Genomic DNA, 21,212 nt, shown 5'->3' with positions numbered 1-21,212 from the left:
TACTTGTGTATATTAACCCAGTTATTTTGACAAAATAAGTCCGCAAATGTCAATATAGTTCTGTTTGCTTCCATCGTCTCGTTAGGTTGCAAAACATTCCAGCAAAAGCCTAATAAACCATTCACCAGTGCATTGGTTGTGGCTGAGACTGATGCATATTGGAATGTTCCCACTAGTTAAATGTACTTGCATATCACTTATTGATATTCCAGTATAATTTGAATTTTCATAATAAAATTTTGATTTATTTCAGAAAGTATACATCAATATTCTTCAAAATCAATTTATTTTCTATCATTAACTCATACACAATTTTTTTAATACAAACTTTTATGTATAGCCGACCTATCATAAAATGTATAAGGCTAATACCAATATGTTAAGAATGGCCTACGTTCTTCTTTAATTCCCAGATCTTCCATAATTTCTTGCTCAAATGTCATTAGTTTTGGAATAAAAGTGATTTCTTTAATGACTTCTTTTGGTGTGTCTTTTGGTTGATCTAAAAGAAAAAAATATATAGTTTAAGAAAAGTATTTTCTAAACAATAGCTATTTCATTAAGTGATATGTTATAATTAATTATAATTACCAACGTATAATTCTTTAGATTTATAGTCATAAGTTTCAAACGCCTTAAGAGGAAGTGGTATGATATAACCTGTTCTGACGGATACTCTCACTTTTTTTCCATCTTCAGTATATCTCCATTTCACTTTAGTTGGCTTTCTGGAATGGTATTATATTCTTGTCATTACAACTCTTACTTATTAATTTCTAATTCTATTCTTTAAAACATTTTGCCATCAAGTTTACACTTGACCTTTTATTCAATTTAATGTTTTGGAAAATATATTGGCATTATATTTCTCATCAAGTTGTTTTATTCTTTAAATAAACAATTTGTACAACTGGATGCAATTCAAATAAACACTCTAATAGCAAAAATCCAGCAAGGAAAAATAATTTAATAAACAAAACAAACATTTTCAATTGTTTTAAATGATCACCATCAGGTTTACCTAAGTAAATTCGAATGGAGACTGTAATTGGAATATCATTTTTAAATAAATGGGATTCTACAGTCTAAGATGACAAAGATTTTTTAAAACATATATAATAAATACAATATTTAAAAGTAAAAGTATTATTAAATTAAAACTGTAAAAGAAATATTTAGCCTTTATCTTTTGTACAGTATATACAAGGTATATTATCACATTCCACTCTATTATATTAATAAACAATGACAAACAAATGATAACGAATAGAAGAATTTTTATTTAAAAATGAGTAAATTATGACCTATTAATAATTTTAATAATCTAAATTAGTAATTAAAAATTAATTTAAATTATTAATAATAAAATCTTTATTTGTCATCTCAGTACAGAAGAACCCCATTTACCTGGAGTAATGTGGATTGATGTTATCTCGGATAACTGGAGACGTGGATGAAATGAAAGGCAACGGCTATTTTGGATTAAAAATTACAAAGATTTATAAGTCTACGGTTCTCATAAACCAGTAAAGAAATGACAGTTTTTATTCTTAATGTAATACTAAGGTGCAAATTGTTTCACTACCATATCTGAATTTTATCAGTTTCTAATAAACCATTAACATTCAATAAATATTTCAGAAATCCATACCAAAATTTGCAAATATCATAACTAAAGAGTTTAATAATATACTAATTATACAAATTCAGTACCTTCATTCTATCAAATTGGAGACATTGATTAGCAGAAGGAAACTAAAATAGAACATTTGGTTAATGTTTATCATTGTTCCAATAAATTTCATTGTGTACCCATTTATTAAGTAATAATGGCAAAGGTCTATTCTCTAAAACATTTGTTTAACTTTAATAAATCTGTTACAGCCTATATTATTAATAATTACATTTGAGTGAAATTTTAATATGCTCTAAATTGGATAATTAATTAAAATCTTATTAATGAAAATATTTTATTAAATCAGAATTATATAATAGTATTCATTATTATTAATTTGCATACAATGTTATTTATATTATTAAAAGATTTTAAATTCAGAAATTGTCATACTGGTACTATGTTAATGAAAGCTCACAAGAATAATTCAAATTTATGGATTTATAAAAAAAAGAATTAAAAATATCTCAAACATCTCTTGATTATTAGCAGCATTTTATTTTTGCATAAATTATTAGAAAAATAAGTGACAAAGTTTGAATATCTCTAGCACTGATAAAAAATACCTGACAATTAAAAATAAAGTATTCCTACTTAATTAATGTTTACTGGATATAATCTACTTATAATTTGCAAGTTATACATCAAAAGCAATACTCATTTATTGTAAATTAGTAAAATAAAAGAAAAATGTACTAAGCTGAGATATTAGAGAAGTAATTGTAACATTACGAGGAAAGTCCTTGCATCAAATAGCTTCAGAGCTAATAACTGAAAAATTAATTAACAGTTTCTGATATAAAAAGCAATGTAGTGTAAAGTGAAGCCTTTCAATTATATTCATGTTATTATTTTTGATAATTGCTATGCTCTTAAGAGGATTTTTTAGGTTTATTTATTTATTATTTTTGCTTTCGCATCTACTTTTAAGCCTGACACTATTGCAAACTTAATAGAGTGTAAAAATGGGTGTGATTTGCTTTAAGGCAGTGGTCTGGAACCTAACCTACCATATTTGTGTATACCTTTATATATAGTGGTATCACTGAATAAGTATCAAACAACTTTTCAATGAGATTAAATAAAATTTAAAACTCTACAGTACAATTATAAAGTCCCTCTGTAATGGGTGGAAAAATGGGAAGAATTTCCAGGAACAAAGTAATGATGTCACAGGCAGACTGGGCATCAAAAGAGTTAAAGTTATGATATCACCATCAGTCTAGCCATACAAGCAGAGTCCGCTAAAGAGGGACTTTACAATCACATTGTAAAATTAAATTTATAGAAGATGATTTTCCAAATATTTTAAACATTATTATTTACTTTTACTTGATATTTAAATGATTTTACATTGAAACTACTATTCATAAAAAATTTGAACATTTTTGTATTTGCTACATTTCAATTAATGGTATTTTACCACAAAAGATTTTGTAATCTTTGCAAAAATATATGAAATATAATCCAAAGTATAATAATAATTCTTTCACATTATATTTAATTCTAAACATTTAAACTAAAATGTTCTTGAAATATTTTAATATNCTACTACTTTCCTCTTTACTTTATTCTGTGTGTTCTTAATTATATTCATATATTGATCACCTGTAATTTGTTTTGTAAAATATCTATCTCTTATTATGTATTGTATATTTAAACTGTGCTCGTCTTTCGTTGTATATTCACTTACAGCGTTATCAGCACAATATGCATGTGTCTACTGTACATTATTGTAGGTCTTACGATTTAATGTTACACTCTGCTACCATGTTATTTCCTATTTTATTTTGTAAGTGTATAATTATATACATATATTGCTCTCCTGTAACTTGTATTTATGTACCCTATCCCCAGCTATGCTGGTTATGTACGCATATGTGCTTTAAAAAAATAACTGAAAAACAAAAAAATAACTGAACTGCCTAGTTTTAGATGCTGTGATCAAAATAAAGGTTTGTGACAAAAGCGTTAACTGTTAAAGTTTTGTCGTGAAAAATATTAAACATTTTACAAAATTCATTGTATTTTTTTATTGTTAATTTTATTAAGATTAAGTTTAAACATTACACTACTCAAGCAACTAATTTTTTCTTGTACTGTACGTGTCTATTGGTTCTTCTCGAGACGTATTTTAATTTTCCTCGTTTTACTCATTATGAAACTTATGTTTAGAGTTGTAAATTGCAATATTGCATGTTTAGAGTGAAGTCAATATTGTATTATTAGTTGAAAAGTAATATATCTTTTGTGCTTCCTTTATTGCCCATGAAAAAACTTTACTTGCTTCCGAATTCGATTCCCGGTCCCAAACAGGCTAATGATAGAATACATACAATTGACTAGATCGACAAAACGATTGTGTGCGATAAATTTTTTATACTAGGATTTACATTAACATGTAAACATCATTGAAAAAAGAGAAGATACCATATCAAATATACGCGTAATTTTCTTTATGCCATGTGATGATGTAAGGAACAGCTGTTTTAGTTTTCAGTAGAAAAAAAAAGATATAAAACTGTTTAAACATCTAAAAAAGTTTCAGTAGAAAAAATAATTCTTAAAAACAGTAATTTTTGTTATTCTCCAATTAGAGATTTTATTATTTTTTGTTGTACAATAAATTAAAAGGTTGCATCGTTAAAAATTTATAAAAAAAAAACAGTGACTCAAAGCTTATGGATCAGAGCACCTATTCCATGTCAGAGTAACGATCATCATCAAATGAGATATTTTCGACGTTGTATGCGTCATTCGTCCTTTGAAGGTATCGAGTCAGGTTCTATAGTTTTCAATATCATGTCCTGTAGGAAGAAAAAAAAAGAAAAACATTTCAAAAACACATTGATTTTACCCACACCAGAAGTATCTTTGACATCATACGAATGGCTTACCAGCATGAAATGAGAACAGCTTATAATGTACAGGTACATGGTAAAGGAGTAAATTAGAGAAGCGAAGTAGAGAATACTACTCGTAATAGACACAGTTTTGCCACCATTACCGTTGCCATTACCGTTACCGTTTCCATTGCCATTTCCACTGCCGCTGCTCGCGTCATCTCTTTCGTTGGGGCTTTTATCTGGTATCTGCAGCCAAGACACGAGCGTCAAAAAAGCAACAGGGATACCTAAGAAACAACCGGAAAGGCAGCAAATCTGAAGGAAAGGAAAAAAACAAACATTTAATACGTACCGATACTTATTCATATAATATGTTAAAATCCTTGATATCGAAATGATTGAAAATTCCAATTTATAGAACTATTTCATACTTACTTCCCACCACCTTAAGTTATAAAGATTCATTTGTAAGTGTGCATTAACATTAAACTTTGTTAAAAGGTCGACTGTCTTTCGACTAACTTCTTGACCTACTCCCTTTAGAGTATCCATCTCCTAAAGAAGCTGCTAGCTGCTGTACTTAAAAAAATATGCCTTATATAGCAATAACGAAAACTATAGAACAATAACAAAATGAATCATTCGTCCATATTTATACCCGACACAGAGGGTGTGTTAAACCAATTATAATAAAGCTGGATAATCGAGCCAATGACACCGGTCGTTTCATTTGAAACAGGATACGCTATTGGCTTGCTTATCCAGCAGTATTAAGCCACTGTACCATTCAACACGCCCGGTATGCAAATATTCTCTTCCACAGAGGACAAAAAAGTAATATTCATATAATCAAATTTTATTTGATTAAGGCCAAACAATCTTTGTCGAAATTGTAATTATTAAAATTAATACAAGATGGCAGCTTAACTGCCTACCTCCAGTTAAATTAATTAGTAACTAATTTTTAATGTAGCCAAATAGTAGCCCAATATGTTTGACAAAGATCATTTGGCTTTAATCAGATTATACTTATTCAGAATAAGTGTGACTATATGAATCCTTTTTACTTATATAACAGAGGGAAAGTATGGTAATTGGTCAAAAACTGACCCCCCAAAAGTATTACATTTTTGGACTCAGGACACCTTGAAATGTTGAGAAATGCAAAAAATTTGGAGTTGTTTTCTGTATATATGGATGTTAGTGTGTGTGGGAGAGAGGCAAAATTTTGTTCACTGTTTGAAGCTTAATAACTCCTGTGCTTTTTGTCGAAAATGTCTGGAATTTGCAAGGAGGTTTGTTTATTAGGGCAATTGATTATATTAAATTTTGGTGGTCAAAGGTGAAGGGGTGGGGAGATAAAGGAGGTCGTGTGTATCTCCAGTAGAGTCAGACTTAATGACTATTTTACTTATTAGCATTTATAATTTTCTAAAGAAACTCATCCCTACCCTCAAAATTAAGCCTTCTGCCATGTTATAATAATTAGTAATATAAAACAGTTTTAAAATATCATAACAGATGGCGCCACCAAATGTTGCTGGGAAAGTTAAGCAACTCATTGCTGGATTTTTTTTAAAAGTTTCAAAGAAAAAACAACTATTAAATAATCAATGCATACTCAACCAAAAATATTTTACAAACTGATTTTTTGTTGTTGTTGTTAATATACAGGATAAATGTTGAAAATAACAAAAATACCAAATTAATAAAGATGATTTTATCTACTTATCAACAAATTTTGTACAACAGTTTGCAAGTTTGCAGTTAAAATATAGTTACATATTCAGTATATTGAGGTGTATAGTTTTAAAAATAGCCAACTCCACATTTGCTGGGTCTGAAACATAATGGCTGCAGATGTGGCTAACTTTGAAACTAATCTCAAACTTGTATACCCCCTTTATTCCTTCTTTCTGTTTTATGGCTAGTTTAGGAATTTATAGCAATCATCACTGAAAAGAACAGAAAAAAATGTAAGATCACTTAAGTCCATCTTTTAAAAAAAATTAGCTAATCAGTTTTGAAACTATATGCTTCATTTATTTATCTTAAGATAACTATATTCTATATTTGNGGCTAAGTCCCACAGCTCAATTTTCGTGTAAATTAATATTCGGACTCATTTTCATTATGAAACGAGACTGTATTCACAAGAAAGAAGTCCATATTTATATATACTTACATATAATCTATCAAAAATTGTGCCTTAATGCAAAAGGCTATCGTAAGATGAAGCCATACCGATACTTCTGTAAAAACTATTATTATATCCTTTTACAATATTGTATCTGTATGTAAGTATCTATCCCGTCGTCCCGCCTATTCACCGGGTCATTTATTTTTAAAATTATAAAAGAAATTACCGTTTTCCTTTGATTCGTTAACTTTTGTATAATTCTATAGTACATATTTATATCGTTACAAAAATAAATATTTTAAAAAATGCACTAGATCGACAATAAATTCAATCTTCCGAACGATACGGGTGTGGAATATAATACAGACATTTACTGAATTTTCCACGAACGATGCCAAAGGCTTTTGACATCGCCCGATTTATAGATCTATATCAGATGTTAGGTATAAGTGAAGATGTTAGACAATTAATCCCACATCTTCGCTATATGATATTTTTTAAAACAACAATCTCTTGATTTGCTAGTATAAAAGTATGCAATAGTCTGTTTCCACCTCGTAAATATACCACTTAACGTAAAGACTAGTGAACGAGTAGCCAAGACAGCATGATTTTGTAAGGTTACTTCACCATAATATGTATTAGTACTGGTTATAATCAGCGCTTGCAGTCGGTGACGTTTCATCCAAAATTAAAACCATACCACCAACTTTTATTTTTAAAAAATCAAATACTTTGTACACTATTCGACTTTCAAATTTTAAGTTTTGCAGTCGTCTACGTGAGGTTCTGTAAGATGGATAAGACAGATGGCATTCGAATAAACCAGTGATTCTCAAACTTTTTCGATCCACCGCCCCCTTTGTTCCATAAAGTTATACCCAACACACCCTAACCCATTTTCTCTTGTGTGAGAAANTAGCTAATCAGTTTTGAAACTATATGCTTCATTTATTTATCTTGAGATAACTATATTCTATATTTGTAAAAATTTATATATTGGAAATAAATAAAACTTGGTAACCATATTTAAATAAAAATAAATTCTAACTACTTCTCAAAGTAGTGGTTCTGGAGCTTTCTTAAGCTGCGGAACACCTTTTGAATACTTTTTATAATGCAGAGCATTAGTATTAATATATTCAAAAATCGATAGGATTAATGTTTATGTGAGTGCCTGGATTTGATAAGCTCTTATAAATTTATAAACTTTCGTGTTAGCTTTAAAATAAAGCAAAATAATGAATAATTATATGAAAAAAAAAAAACTTTCCCAACACTTAATAAAAAACAAGAAGGATACAATCATATCTTTCGCTGGATTCACTTCCTTTCGGAGGTGACACAGCTTCCTAGTATCACACCCAGAATCTACGACAAAAATTCAACTATTGGACAATTGTAGAAAAACTCCTAATAAGGCCATGGGAAAAATCCAGGACTGACCCCCTAATAAAAGGGAGGGGTCGATGAGTGAAACAGAGTCATCCAGTTATTATTGAATTATGTGTGTGTGACCAGCCGCTCACCATTTGCTGCTGCAATCACTGTTCCTAGCCGTCGCTATTCCGAAGGATTTGTTACCACTCCAACAGAAATGACTCCCCACATGTGAAAACTCAAGAGTAGAATTCTACGAGCTCTAAAGATATTTATCCTCGTGCGAACTTAATGTGAACTCTCTCTCTCTCTCTCTTTGTCAGGGTCATAGTAGTTATGCTATATGTCATCTTATTATTAGCTCTAGTTAAGCATCTATATACAGCTTGTAAATAATCAATATCGATTAATAAACAGGTATTTTTATTATATGATAACTTGTGGAGCGTACTTCTTTTGGTCCTCTCCTTCCGCCTCCATTCCAGATCTGAAAGTCTACAAATGTAATCGCTTGTGCAACAAAATTAAGCGGCCAATCCAATTTCTCTCTCTGTCCGTAAAGACACAGTGGTGTCATCCTGACAAGGTGCCAAAGAGGCGCCAACCCTGCAGTCACATTTACTATTCTCACAAAAAAATGACACAATAAACTAATAAGCTTCATCGTATTGAATAAAATAAAAACATGGAATTGTCTACAAATAAGTTGTATTATATAGAAATAAATTTGCAATGAAACCTTTTTTTGTGAGACAATTGGGGCCAGTTTGCAAAACATGGATTGAGAATCAGTGTGTTAAAGAAATAAATAATAAGAATTTATTCAGAACATTTTTACTATTTGGGAATAGTCAACAAAGAATTGAGAACATTCCAAATAAATTTTTATTTTTGGTTTCCATAATTAACAAGCAGTTTGAATTTCCTTTTATTATTTATGTATAAGCAAGTTATTCAATTCATGATGTCATTTTCATTATAAATTAAATTTTAATGATAAAAAAAAAATCAAATGATGTGTTTTATTTTCATGTTTTAGATTAATTTATTCGAAAAATTATTCAACGAATAAAATGTTTGTTTAAATAAATTACCAGAATTAATTTCAAACAAATTTATTCAAATAAAAGTTTCAGAAATAATATGAAATTACATTAGCACTTTTAAAATGTACATTTACTATCATTATTAAAAGATTCGTTTTAATACAGTAAAAGCAAAACTCAAGTCTATTTATCATATAAATATATTAATTAAATACTAATCCTCATGCTAAATCGCTACAAATCAGTTAAGATTCACTAAATGACATTGTAAAAAGTTCTTTGATATCTTTTATTTAAAGTAATGTTAACAAAACTGACAACTACAATAAATATATTAGAATATTTTCATTAAATTTATTTCTAAGTTCTTCAAGAAAAAAAAATTACAAGAAGAAATTGAAAAGAATGAACATATTTATTTAATTTAGAGATCTTTTCATTTTTTTGCAGAAGTTAGATATAAATTTAAAATACTTGAATACATAATTACTTTAGTTGTTTCTTTTTTAAAGTTACATTAACAAAACAGAGTCAAAGACCTTTCTATAATATAATTCTGATGTGCTTTGCTTTATTTTGAATACTGAATCATATTAAGTTGTAAAAAAGGCAAACTGCTTACGTAAAGTCAAGAGTAAAAACTAAAGATATTAACGTTTTTATCTAATAAGTTATCTTTAGGCATCTAGAACTTGAATGTTTAAAAGTTTGGCCAAACATATAGAAAGATATTGGTACTTTACATCATTCAAATTAACACTAAAATAAGGATTTGACACACTACGTCATGCATAGTTTATTTTTATTTTTATCTGCTCAGTGTTTTATCCTTTGAATTATTGGCACATCCTGTCATGCAAACTCTGTTTCTATAATGACAGCATTTAGTGAAACTTTCAAACTTTTGGATTCTAAATGCATGAAGACAGTTTAGTAGCCAAAAATATTAACATCTTGGTTTTATTCTTGACTTCATATTAGTAATTTTTTTATTTTGAAGTGTTTGAGTTATGAATATTATCAATTGTCCCTTTATTAGAAGCCCGCATCCTATCTTTTCATATTCCTTTGGTTTAAAACTGCCCTAATACAAGCCTCCTCATCTGTTATGATATTGCATTTTTATTATTGAGAAATCTGTATTATACTGTATATTGTTATGTGTGTACAGAACATAATAAGATACAATATATAATACAGGGTTTCTCAATAAGAATGATAGAAGTTTGAATTGAAATAAAATGAAAATTACAAAGAAAATATGATAATAATTGCTATCTACTAACTTTTTTATACATATCATTGTATTGGAACTGTCATGCCAATTTCCTGAAATTTCACAATTAACACTCTGAAATTGTGACCTTGACTCTTGGCTATCAAAAGTTTCGTGCAAAGTGGATGCCCAAAAACNAGACCGTTACTGTGGGTTTCATATATTTAATTATAATACTTAAATATACAGAAATATTTATTCATTTTATAAAATACCAATTTCAATAGAGAATGCAACTCTTGTATTTCTGATAGGCAATATATAGTTCCTGTCGTGACAAGGTTTGTCAACCCTAATATATGCAATCAATAACAAAATAATCCAAATCATTTAACATATGAGAATACCCCTAACTATGATTTTCTTTTCCTGTTTTGATATCATTTATTATATTAACATTATGTATTATACTCTTCCACAATAATGAATTAACCATATGTTGCTGCTAGTCAGGTTCACATAAAACATGCTAGCAAGGTCATTTGCTAGTACCTTTTTTATGAGATAAACTAGCAGCAACATATGGCCAATTTCCCAGATGGAAGAGACCCAAAATTTAGAATTTTTAAATAAGAAACATACCAATGATAAATATTAAAGTTTCTTTTGATGGCTGTTAAATAATTTATTTTATTTGCATACCTTATGACTTTCAGAGATAACAGAACTCAACATTTGCATAGTTCAGGTGCTTGATTCCATTTCTTATCTCTCATGTACTGTTACTACTTATATTCTAACTTTATAAAAATTAAAGATTGCCAATTGAGGATTTTTGAGTAATTCTCAAGGCAATTGGTTACAAAATGGGGTGAAAGGCAAAGAACATAGATCAAACTGCACACCTGACATAAACTAGTCTTGTAGACAAACTTACATTGCACATCCGAAGTCAAATTGACTACATTCAGTGATCAGGACTCAGAATTTTAAAGATAATGCACTGTTCATTACCTTTCAGATGACTATTTAGTTCATAGAGTTGTCTTTCTTCCAAAGTAAAAATTATGTTACACCAATTTGTGCAGATTTTTTCATAGCACCCATTATAACATTCCTTCACTTATTTATATTTCCTTTCGGCTTGCCTAATATTTAATCATTTCAAAATAATAGTATAATTATACTCTATTTTAGTATAATTAATTCCAGCTTAATCATTAAATTCAGAATATAGCAATTTTGCTTCACTTGTTTTGACTCCTTAGATATAAGAACAGCAAGGACTTCAAGGAAAAGCCTTTTTCAATGGTCCTTTTACAATAATTAACCAACAAAACAAAACAAAAAGAAAAAAAAAGTCAAACAAAAGTTCCAAACTTATAAATACTGCTATTTTTAACACATCTGTGATTTAATAGATAGCATTTAGTTATAAATATCAAAAATTGAATAAAACTATTCAATAAGTCATAGCATTATAAATCATTTATATATTTTACTAGCATTTATATGAATTTTAATTGTTAAAAATTATGTAATTCTCTGTTTATATTTAATACATTATATATTGACTTTACAATGTAAGCTTATGTATCAATAAAATTTCTTTCATGATTTGTGATAATTAATTCTTTTCAATCCATGTAAAATAAAACTTCTTCCTCTAGATCATGAAAGTTACGAAGAAATTAACTTTATAAATAAAATCTTAGAATTCGCTTTGAATTCATTGTTTGTAGAAAGGCAAATTCCATATTTATCATTAGCTATAATTGTCAATTTAATCATTTAAATATAAACTATGTAAAGAGAAAAAAAGATAATAGCTAAAACTTATAAATATTATAATACAAAAACTTATTAAAGGCAACAAAACAAATTTAGTGTGAACATGGAGAAAAAGAAACAATCAAAGCAATGAATGCATACAAACTCATCAAACAAACCCAAGAAATTCAAGCAATTGTTTTCCAGCAAAAAGACGACAACTATAGTTTTTTGGAATCATAAAAGAGTTTTTAGATTTTACAGAGCCTGGAATTACTGTTACTTCATAGGTGTAATGTGAAACTCTAAAAAACTTCTAAGGGCAATTCAGACAAGAGGCAAGGCATGTCTTCAGTTGTGGTTCTTGTTCAGTACAATTCATGCTCACATACAGCTGCACACGTATTGCTTCAACAATTTCAATGGGAACCTACAACTCCAACCTCATACCAAGTGACTTTCATTTATTCCCAAAAACGAAATCATGGTTGGGAACACAGTAATTAGAGTCCAATGAAGAACTGATGCAGGGCATTCATGGATGGCTGAACTCCCAGGTGGCAAACTTCTTTGATGAGGGAATACAGAAAATGGTGCCACATTACGATAAATGCCTGAATTCTGCATAACTTGCGTCAAAAAATAACTATGATAAGTACATACCTTTCTGCACAATAAATATAGTTTAGGAAACATAGCATCCATTTCTGGAAATCCATATCTAGCAGGATCAGCTGGACAGTTACAACAATCAAGGAGCTCATATCATAGGTAACTCAATGATGATAAAGAGACATTGTTGCAGGACATCCATCATCTCAATGGAATAGAATTCCATTGCTGGAATTATTAGCTACCATATCATCAGAAGCTTATTGTCAAAGGATCACAACCCTGACCCTTTATAAAATGTATAGCTTAATTATAATAGAACCAATTGCAAAAGAAACAAAAACAGATCTGTAACAGAAAAAGCAAGCTACAATACAATATGATTATTATTGGCACATACAGTAATAAAAGGATGATAGATAACTTCTCTTGTTTTTTTGCTACATCTCGTATTATAGTACTGTACATGGTAATATTGAATATTAATACATTTATATCTATGTACAATTGAACAAATGACACAAATTTAAAAATAAGTTTCTGATATTCATTTTTCATTTTGTAAAACAAATAATGAAATTTATAATAATAATTTACTATTCAATATTAAAATTATAGGCATAGTAGATTAGTTAATCTATTAACAGTTGTATAAAGAAAAATTGAATATCATTATGATCTAATTTAATATTTTTATAATTCTTTTTTATCCAAACAATGAATTATTTGTGTAAAACTGTTAATGAATAATTTATATTAATTTGTGTGTTTTTATGATGACTATTTTATTGTAAATTATACTTACAGTATTGTAAATGCTCCGTATAATTTCACATTTTACCCACACTTTACACAAGAAACTGTTTCAACAATTTTAAAAATTTAATTTTTTACAACTTTAGATATTATGGTTGATTAACAGCAGTGTTAATAAAATGATATCACAGTCAATCCAGGCCCAATGTGCTAATTTGTGGCATCCAGGACTTTATCGATATAATTCTTACTTTAATGTTTGTAAATTACCATTGTTGATACAGCACAAATTCACAAAATTCATATTTTGTATCAAATATTGAAATCAATGTATAGTGAGGATGAGCGACAGGATATATCCAAAATGCATTTAGCAATAAATACGTAGGAAATGAAAAAAGTATCTCAATTTCTTTCTGTTCCATGACCGTCCAGTGTGATGTCTGCCTGCATGAAAACTGCACTAGCAAGAAACAATAAATACGGTCAACAGACAAACAAGCAATTTGAGTAATAATTCCTTACATTCAAAAGAACTATTCTAAAGCAGAATGTCATCTGGTCAGATCAAGCAAGTTATCTCTATGCCAAAACTGTACTGAATTATATGAGACAAGAAAACATCACCTTAGTCCAGGGGTCACCAAACTATGATCTTCAGTCCAGATCAGTTCATCCGGCCTGTTGCCACACTGTGCCACAAATGAGCTAAAATATAATTATTTATATGGAAATATCATAGATTGTAGATAAACTTACTATGTAAAAAAATTTAATAATTGTAAGTAAAAATGCCAAAATTGGTCCAATCTGATTTTTGCACCTGACAGTAATACAATTTTTAGATAAATCAGTGAAATAAAAAATTTGGTGACTTTTCGTAACTTTGGATATCAGAATGCTTTCTGTGTAAGTACATGCAATGAAGTTTCTAAAGAAAGCAATTGAGAGCTTGCTGCAGCAATTGTGTTTGTGTATTGGTAAATAAATATGTTGGTTGTCTTTATTTTTTGTGTATTCAGTGTGCCGTATTGAACAAAATGGTTATATGGCTTGTGCTCATCATTCTCTCAGTTATCTGGCCCATTGTGAAAAAAGTTTGGTGACCCATGCCTTAGTCAAAAAGAAAGATAATCCTGCAAACATGATAAAAATTAAAGATTGCCAATTGAGGATTTTTGAGTAATTCTCAAGGCAATTGGTTACAAAATGGGGTGAAAGGCAAAGAACATAGATCAAACTGCACACCTGACATAAACTAGTCTTGTAGACAAACTTACATTGCACATCCGAAGTCAAATTGACTACATTCAGTGATCAGGACTCAGAATTTTAAAGATAATGCACTGTTCATTACCTTTCAGATGACTATTTAGTTCATAGCGTTGTCTTTCTTCCAAAGTAAAAATTATGTTACACCAATTTGTGCAGATTTTTTCATAGCACCCATTATAACATTCCTTCACTTATTTATATTTCCTTTCGGCTTGCCTAATATTTAATCATTTCAAAATAATAGTATAATTATACTCTATTTTAGTATAATTAATTCCAGCTTAATCATTAAATTCAGAATATAGCAATTTTGCTTCACTTGTTTTGACTCCTTAGATATAAGAACAGCAAGGACTTCAAGGAAAAGCCTTTTTCAATGGTCCTTTTACAATAATTAACCAACAAAACAAAACAAAAAGAAAAAAAAAGTCAAACAAAAGTTCCAAACTTATAAATACTGCTATTTTTAACACATCTGTGATTTAATAGATAGCATTTAGTTATAAATATCAAAAATTGAATAAAACTATTCAATAAGTCATAGCATTATAAATCATTTATATATTTTACTAGCATTTATATGAATTTTAATTGTTAAAAATTATGTAATTCTCTGTTTATATTTAATACATTATATATTGACTTTACAATGTAATCTTATGTATCAATAAAATTTCTTTCATGATTTGTGATAATTAATTCTTTTCAATCCATGTGAAATAAAACTTCTTCCTCTAGATCATGAAAGTTACGAAGAAATTAACTTTATAAATAAAATCTTAGAATTCGCTTTGAATTCATTGTTTGTAGAAAGGCAAATTCCATATTTATCATTAGCTATAATTGTCAATTTAATCATTTAAATATAAACTATGTAAAGAGAAAAAAAGATAATAGCTAAAACTTATAAATATTATAATACAAAAACTTATTAAAAATGCGTCAATAATATAGTATAAAAAAATTAAATCTTTCGATAACTTACTCATCTGAAGGGTCAATTAATGCAACTTCTGACGTTACTAATAATGGTCGTTCATCTTTAACCATAACTCCCGGAAAGTTTTTAGTCTTTCCAATATATTTGTAGTCCTACAGAAAAGAAATTACATCAGTATTTTATTTTATATTTTATTTAAAATTTTAAAATTTTAATGGCGTTTTGAAAGAAACGCTTTCAAACTACTCGTAGACTTAAAATAAATGCATTTATTTATGAAACTAACTTGTAAGTGAAAAAAGCAAATTTTACTTTTATGCAGTCGGTTACCATTTTGCTCCGTACCCTGAGGAATGATTCTAGGATTTTTTATTATTTTGTCCTATGGATTTATTTTTTAAAATGAATTCTTAGTGTAATAGTGTCGCTGGGTATAAAAAACCGCAGGACTGAAAATCAATAATTATATAACTACATATGCTAACTTAATTCAAAAAACCATTAACTCGTTATCAGCGAAAATTAGTAAATGGGCATTAATTTGATTGTAATAACTTTGCNTCACAAATGGAACAAAATAAAAATGATTATTAAAAAAATATCCAATTTTGAACATTTGCTATTTTTCTCATATTATTTACTTAATGCTTCATAAAAGATAATTAAAAATAAATTTTATTCATTCCTAATAGTTAAAAAAATGATAAAATTACAAGCATCTTATCCTAACTAATGAATAAAAAATGAAGTAAAAAAGCATATTCATAGATGAAATTGCTTTTTAAATTCATTCTTTAACATTTATTTATTTAAGATTAAGAGTAATTTAATTATATGTATAACTATATCATGCATTAATATAGCTAATTTTTTTTTGTTAATTATATATATCCTCAATGGCCATGCTGCTCTTCTAGACCGTTACTGTGGGTTTCATATATTTAATTATAATACTTAAATATACAGAAATATTTATTCATTTTATAAAATACCAATTTCAATAGAGAATGCAACTCTTGTATTTCTGATAGGCAATATATAGTTCCTGTCGTGACAAGGTTTGTCAACCCTAATATATGCAATCAATAACAAAATAATCCAAATCATTTAACATATGAGAATACCCCTAACTATGATTTTCTTTTCCTGTTTTGATATCATTTATTATATTAACATTATGTATTATACTCTTCCACAATAATGAATTAACCATATGTTGCTGCTAGTCAGGTTCACATAAAACATGCTAGCAAGGTCATTTGCTAGTACCTTTTTTATGAGATAAACTAGCAGCAACATATGGCCAATTTCCCAGATGGAAGAGACCCAAAATTTAGAATTTTTAAATAAGAAACATACCAATGATAAATATTAAAGTTTCTTTTGATGGCTGTTAAATAATTTATTTTATTTGCATACCTTATGACTTTCAGAGATAACAGAACTCAACATTTGCATAGTTCAGGTGCTTGATTCCATTTCTTATCTCTCATGTACTGTTACTACTTATATTCTAACTTTATAACTTCTGTATACTGTATATTTAATAATTTTATAGAATGTTATAATAAAAATGTATAGTAAATAATTATTCTAAATCTGGAAATTATCTGTGGATTTACAATGTGGATTTATGGTTTAAATTTATTACTTCTTTGTAAAATTAAATATTGATTCACTTTCAGGTTACAGGTTATAAAACTCACTTAAATAATTTAAAATGTAATCAGTTATTTAAAATAGCTTTATTTATTTTTCATATATTTACAAAACTTTATACAAAATAAATATATCTGTAAATTTAAAATCTTCGATTAAAAAAAATCAATCAACAAGTTGTAACTTTCCCAGCAACATTTGATGGTGCCATCTGTTGTTATATTTTATTAAAATGACTTTATATATTTTTAACTATTATAAAATGGCAAAAAGTTTAATTTTGAGGGTAGAGATGGGTTTCATAAAAAAAAATTGTAATGCTAATAACAAGTAAAATCTTCAGTAAGTCTGATCCTACTGGAGATACACAACCCTCTTTATCCTCCCACCCATCAATCTTTAATCACCAAAATTTAATAACATCAATTCCCCTAATAAAAGAACCTCCCTGCAAAATTTCAAAAATTTTCAACAAAAATCACAGGAGTTATTATCCTTCAGACAGGATGAAGAAAATCATGCTCCCCCACACACAAACATCCATACATACAGAAATTACCCCAGATTTTTTTTTGCATTTCTCAACATTTCAAGGTGTCCCAAGTCCAAAAATGTAAAAATATTTGGGGGTCATTTTTTGATCAATCGCCATACTTTTCCTCTTTTATATGTAACAGCTGGGAAGGTAAAAAGTAGCACAGAGTAAACTAAAAACATACTTTATATTTCCCAAACAATTGCAAAGATTTTGGAGAAGATAAATTTATCAAAATATGAATTAATCTTTACATTATTTAAGTTTAACCAAAAATAAAATAAAAATTGCATTTTGAATATGATTCAAAACAATAAATGTGTAAAAATATATTTTAATATATTATAATACAATATTGATCATTGTAAACCCAATAATTACAGTGAAATATAGGTATAATATTTCATAAAACTATAAGAGTTCAGTTATCAGAAAACTATCTTTTGTTCTTTTTATAAGAAAAATAGGTGTGTGTAGTGTTGTTGTGGATTTAGTAATATTAGTCAAAACAAATTTTAAAATCTTTATACTGAATTACATTGAATCTATCATAATTAAGATAACCAATAATAAGAATTTAACTACTACTTACTTTAATTATATAAATAATAAACATTTACCAATAACAAAGTTAGTAAAATAATTGAACATATATATACAGTATATATAATATATATGAGTATATATTTTTAAAATATTAATTTATACTTATACAAAAGTAAATCTCTTAAATTTTTAGGTTTATAGAGAATTTAATTTAAAAATGTAAGGTTTTCGTCTTAATGAATGTAATTCATTTATCTTTCATCAGAATTACCACTTAGTGAAAACATAAATTAATGTACTGTATCTGCTTCCAACAGGTGGTGTACCACTGAAAGGTAATTGGGTATTATTTATTGGAAAAAAAAGAAAATATTAAAAGCTTAATAATGTAACTCTTTAATAAAAAAATACATTGTTATCCATCAAATACACATTTAAATTGCTGATTTTTTCTTTTAACTTTTAACACTTAAAGGTTTTTTCTACACTCATCATAAATTCAGCCAGTTCCACAATAGGAATAGCCAGTTGGTAAAAGCCAGAAACCTGACATATCTGGGTTACTCCCTTGATAATTTTTGAACTAACCCAGACACAAATCCAGCACCTAGAATGGCAAATGGTGCTTTTATCACATGAGCAATCATCTATATAATAATTGAAAGAGAGTTTCAGTTTGTCCAACCTGTTTGAGTAAACAGCTGGGGATAAAAATACAGTTCAGGTATCAAATTAAAGCTCTTACCCAGTAGATGATGAGATGTACCAAAGAGATTTAAGAAAAGTTCAAATGGTTCAAGTGTGGCAAAGTAGCAAACATATAATGCTAAGTCTACAGGACAAACATTCCAGAGTTCCACCCCCTGTTAACTTTAGCTCATACAATTTTTGTGTTTTGCAGTTTCATTATTGTAAATACTAAGGTCAATAAATGTAAATAATAGTTACTAAACTCATTGTTTTTATCATCCTCATCCAACTCCCACCTTGTCAAAAGCCTGAGCAATGCAGTTAGTATCCCATCTAGTTCAATACAATTTTATTTTGTTGATTATTTTAAAATTTTTATTCAGCTATTCTTTAATTCTGATCTTATTGCAAAATATTTAAGAAAATTTATAAAATAATATTCCATTACATAAATATTTTTTAGACTAAGATTTTTTATATTGTCTCCTGTATATATATGTAAAAAGACTCATTTTAATGAAACAAAATACAGTTAAGCTCCTTAAAAAATTAATCTCATTACTTCTTCTTTTTCTTGTATCCTATACCTTTGCAAAATTCATAAAGTAATTCTCTTAGTTTAATAAATAAAATTAGGTCATGAAAACACAATTTATTTATAAAACCATACAAAATCACATTCATGTAAAAAACCTCCATAAGTTCAATTTTATATCCAAAAATAAACATTTTTAAACAATTAAAAAAGTAATGGAGATAAAATTTATAATAGATATCCAGAAAAAAACGATGCTGTTTAAGTTTTGAAAACACAAACATGTTATATGTATCACAATAATTCACAGACCACTGGTAGGACAGCATTAGTGTATGTAATAACTTATGTAATAAATACATTAATTAATTTAAAATAATTTAAAAATATTAAAACTTAATAACTGGCTAAATTTGCACAAAATTTAAATTTTAGACTTAAAGTCAAATTATTCATAGGTTTGAACATTCATAAGTAGAGGATCTCCTGTATTCAAATGAGTAAACCTAACATTGCTTTGTTTTACTTAATGTGCATATCAACATACTTTGAGTTATCTAAGTGAGATGGAAGTTTGTGAAAATATCAAATTTAAAGCTGAAAGAAGATCAGAGAGGAAAATTATTACACACGTTTCAAGAACAAAGATTGCAATTCATAATGTTATTAAATGACTTAATTATGCAAAAGGTTAAAGATCAAAAAGAAAACACTTGCTTAATGAAAGAGAAGAACAAGCTGTTCAAAAGAAAGCGATACGAAGAGGAAAATCTACAAGAAGAACTGCTAGGGAAACAATCACAAGGGTATTACATAAAATTATATGGAGAGCAATTAAGAAATCTTATTGTGCTACATACAGATTTACCCCACCATCTGAAATTAGTGTGCTCCTAAGAAACATATTTTGTAAATTGAAATGGTGTAAAGCAATGAAACAATTACCATAAATTTACATGGAAAAAATTTTCGAGGAACCGCAGACCAAAAACAAATAACCTAGTTTTTTTTCCCTTTGATATACAGTCGACCCCCCTATAAGATATAGATACGTTCCATTCTTTAGGAATCCGATTTCTTACAAGTCGTTCCAATCACAGCCCGACACGTGTCAAGTTTACGGACTACGGCTGATTGAAAGGTTTTCTTCCATAAAATTAATCGATTCTAGACTAATCCGACTCAACATTTCCAAAATACGTATATTTTTTCGTAGTTTTATAGGAATCGTAATTATAGGGGGGGTCGACTGTAATCTATACTAATATTATAAAGAGGTAATGTTTGTATGTATGTAAGTTTGTTTGCAGCAGGTAATCTCCAAAACTACCCATCCGATTTCAAAAATTCTTTCACCAATATTTAGAATGGAACCTCAGGGTGGATATAGGCTGTATATTATTCCATTAAACATTCATATAAATTAAAATATATAATCTAGGTTAAGGCTTTTATGTCCAACAGATGGCACTACGAGTACGACGCCCTAAGTTTGCTTTTCTGTGAGGCATTACACTTTTCTGTGAAAATGAACTAAAGCAGATCATCTTCTATCTATCTATATAAATAAAAATGTAATGTTCGTTTGTTC

At 28.2% G+C, this 21,212-nt stretch overlaps 2 protein-coding genes across 2 annotated transcripts in view; both read right to left on the bottom strand.

Moving 5' to 3' along the window:
• Nucleotides 1–267: 267 nt before the first annotated feature.
• LOC111618158 (probable 39S ribosomal protein L24, mitochondrial) overlaps nt 268–21,212 on the bottom strand; it is a 43,609-nt gene continuing 22,664 nt past the window's right edge. Inside the window, exons 3-5 of the mRNA XM_023359619.1 lie at nt 15,702–15,808; nt 592–728; nt 268–502 (exon numbers count right to left, since the gene is read on the bottom strand). Of these exons, the coding sequence (XP_023215387.1) occupies nt 366–502; nt 592–728; nt 15,702–15,808 (381 nt within the window). The 3' untranslated portion in view covers nt 268–365. The remainder of the gene's footprint in view (nt 503–591; nt 729–15,701; nt 15,809–21,212) is intronic.
• LOC111618159 lies at nt 4,258–5,160 on the bottom strand. Its single transcript, XM_023359620.1, has 3 exons — nt 4,957–5,160; nt 4,573–4,836; nt 4,258–4,482 (listed from the first exon to the last, which is right to left on the bottom strand). The coding sequence occupies exons 1-3, from the start codon at nt 5,071–5,073 to the stop codon at nt 4,429–4,431; spliced, it is 435 nt and encodes a 144-aa protein (XP_023215388.1). The 5' UTR covers nt 5,074–5,160; the 3' UTR covers nt 4,258–4,428.

Source organism: Centruroides sculpturatus, unplaced genomic scaffold, assembly GCF_000671375.1.
Source record: "Centruroides sculpturatus isolate CEXI.00-Female unplaced genomic scaffold, Cexi_2.0 scaffold62, whole genome shotgun sequence".
Taxonomy (NCBI): domain Eukaryota; kingdom Metazoa; phylum Arthropoda; class Arachnida; order Scorpiones; family Buthidae; genus Centruroides; species Centruroides sculpturatus.
The sequence above is the reverse complement of the archived record's forward strand: the minus strand, read 5'-3'. Positions and strand labels throughout refer to the sequence as shown.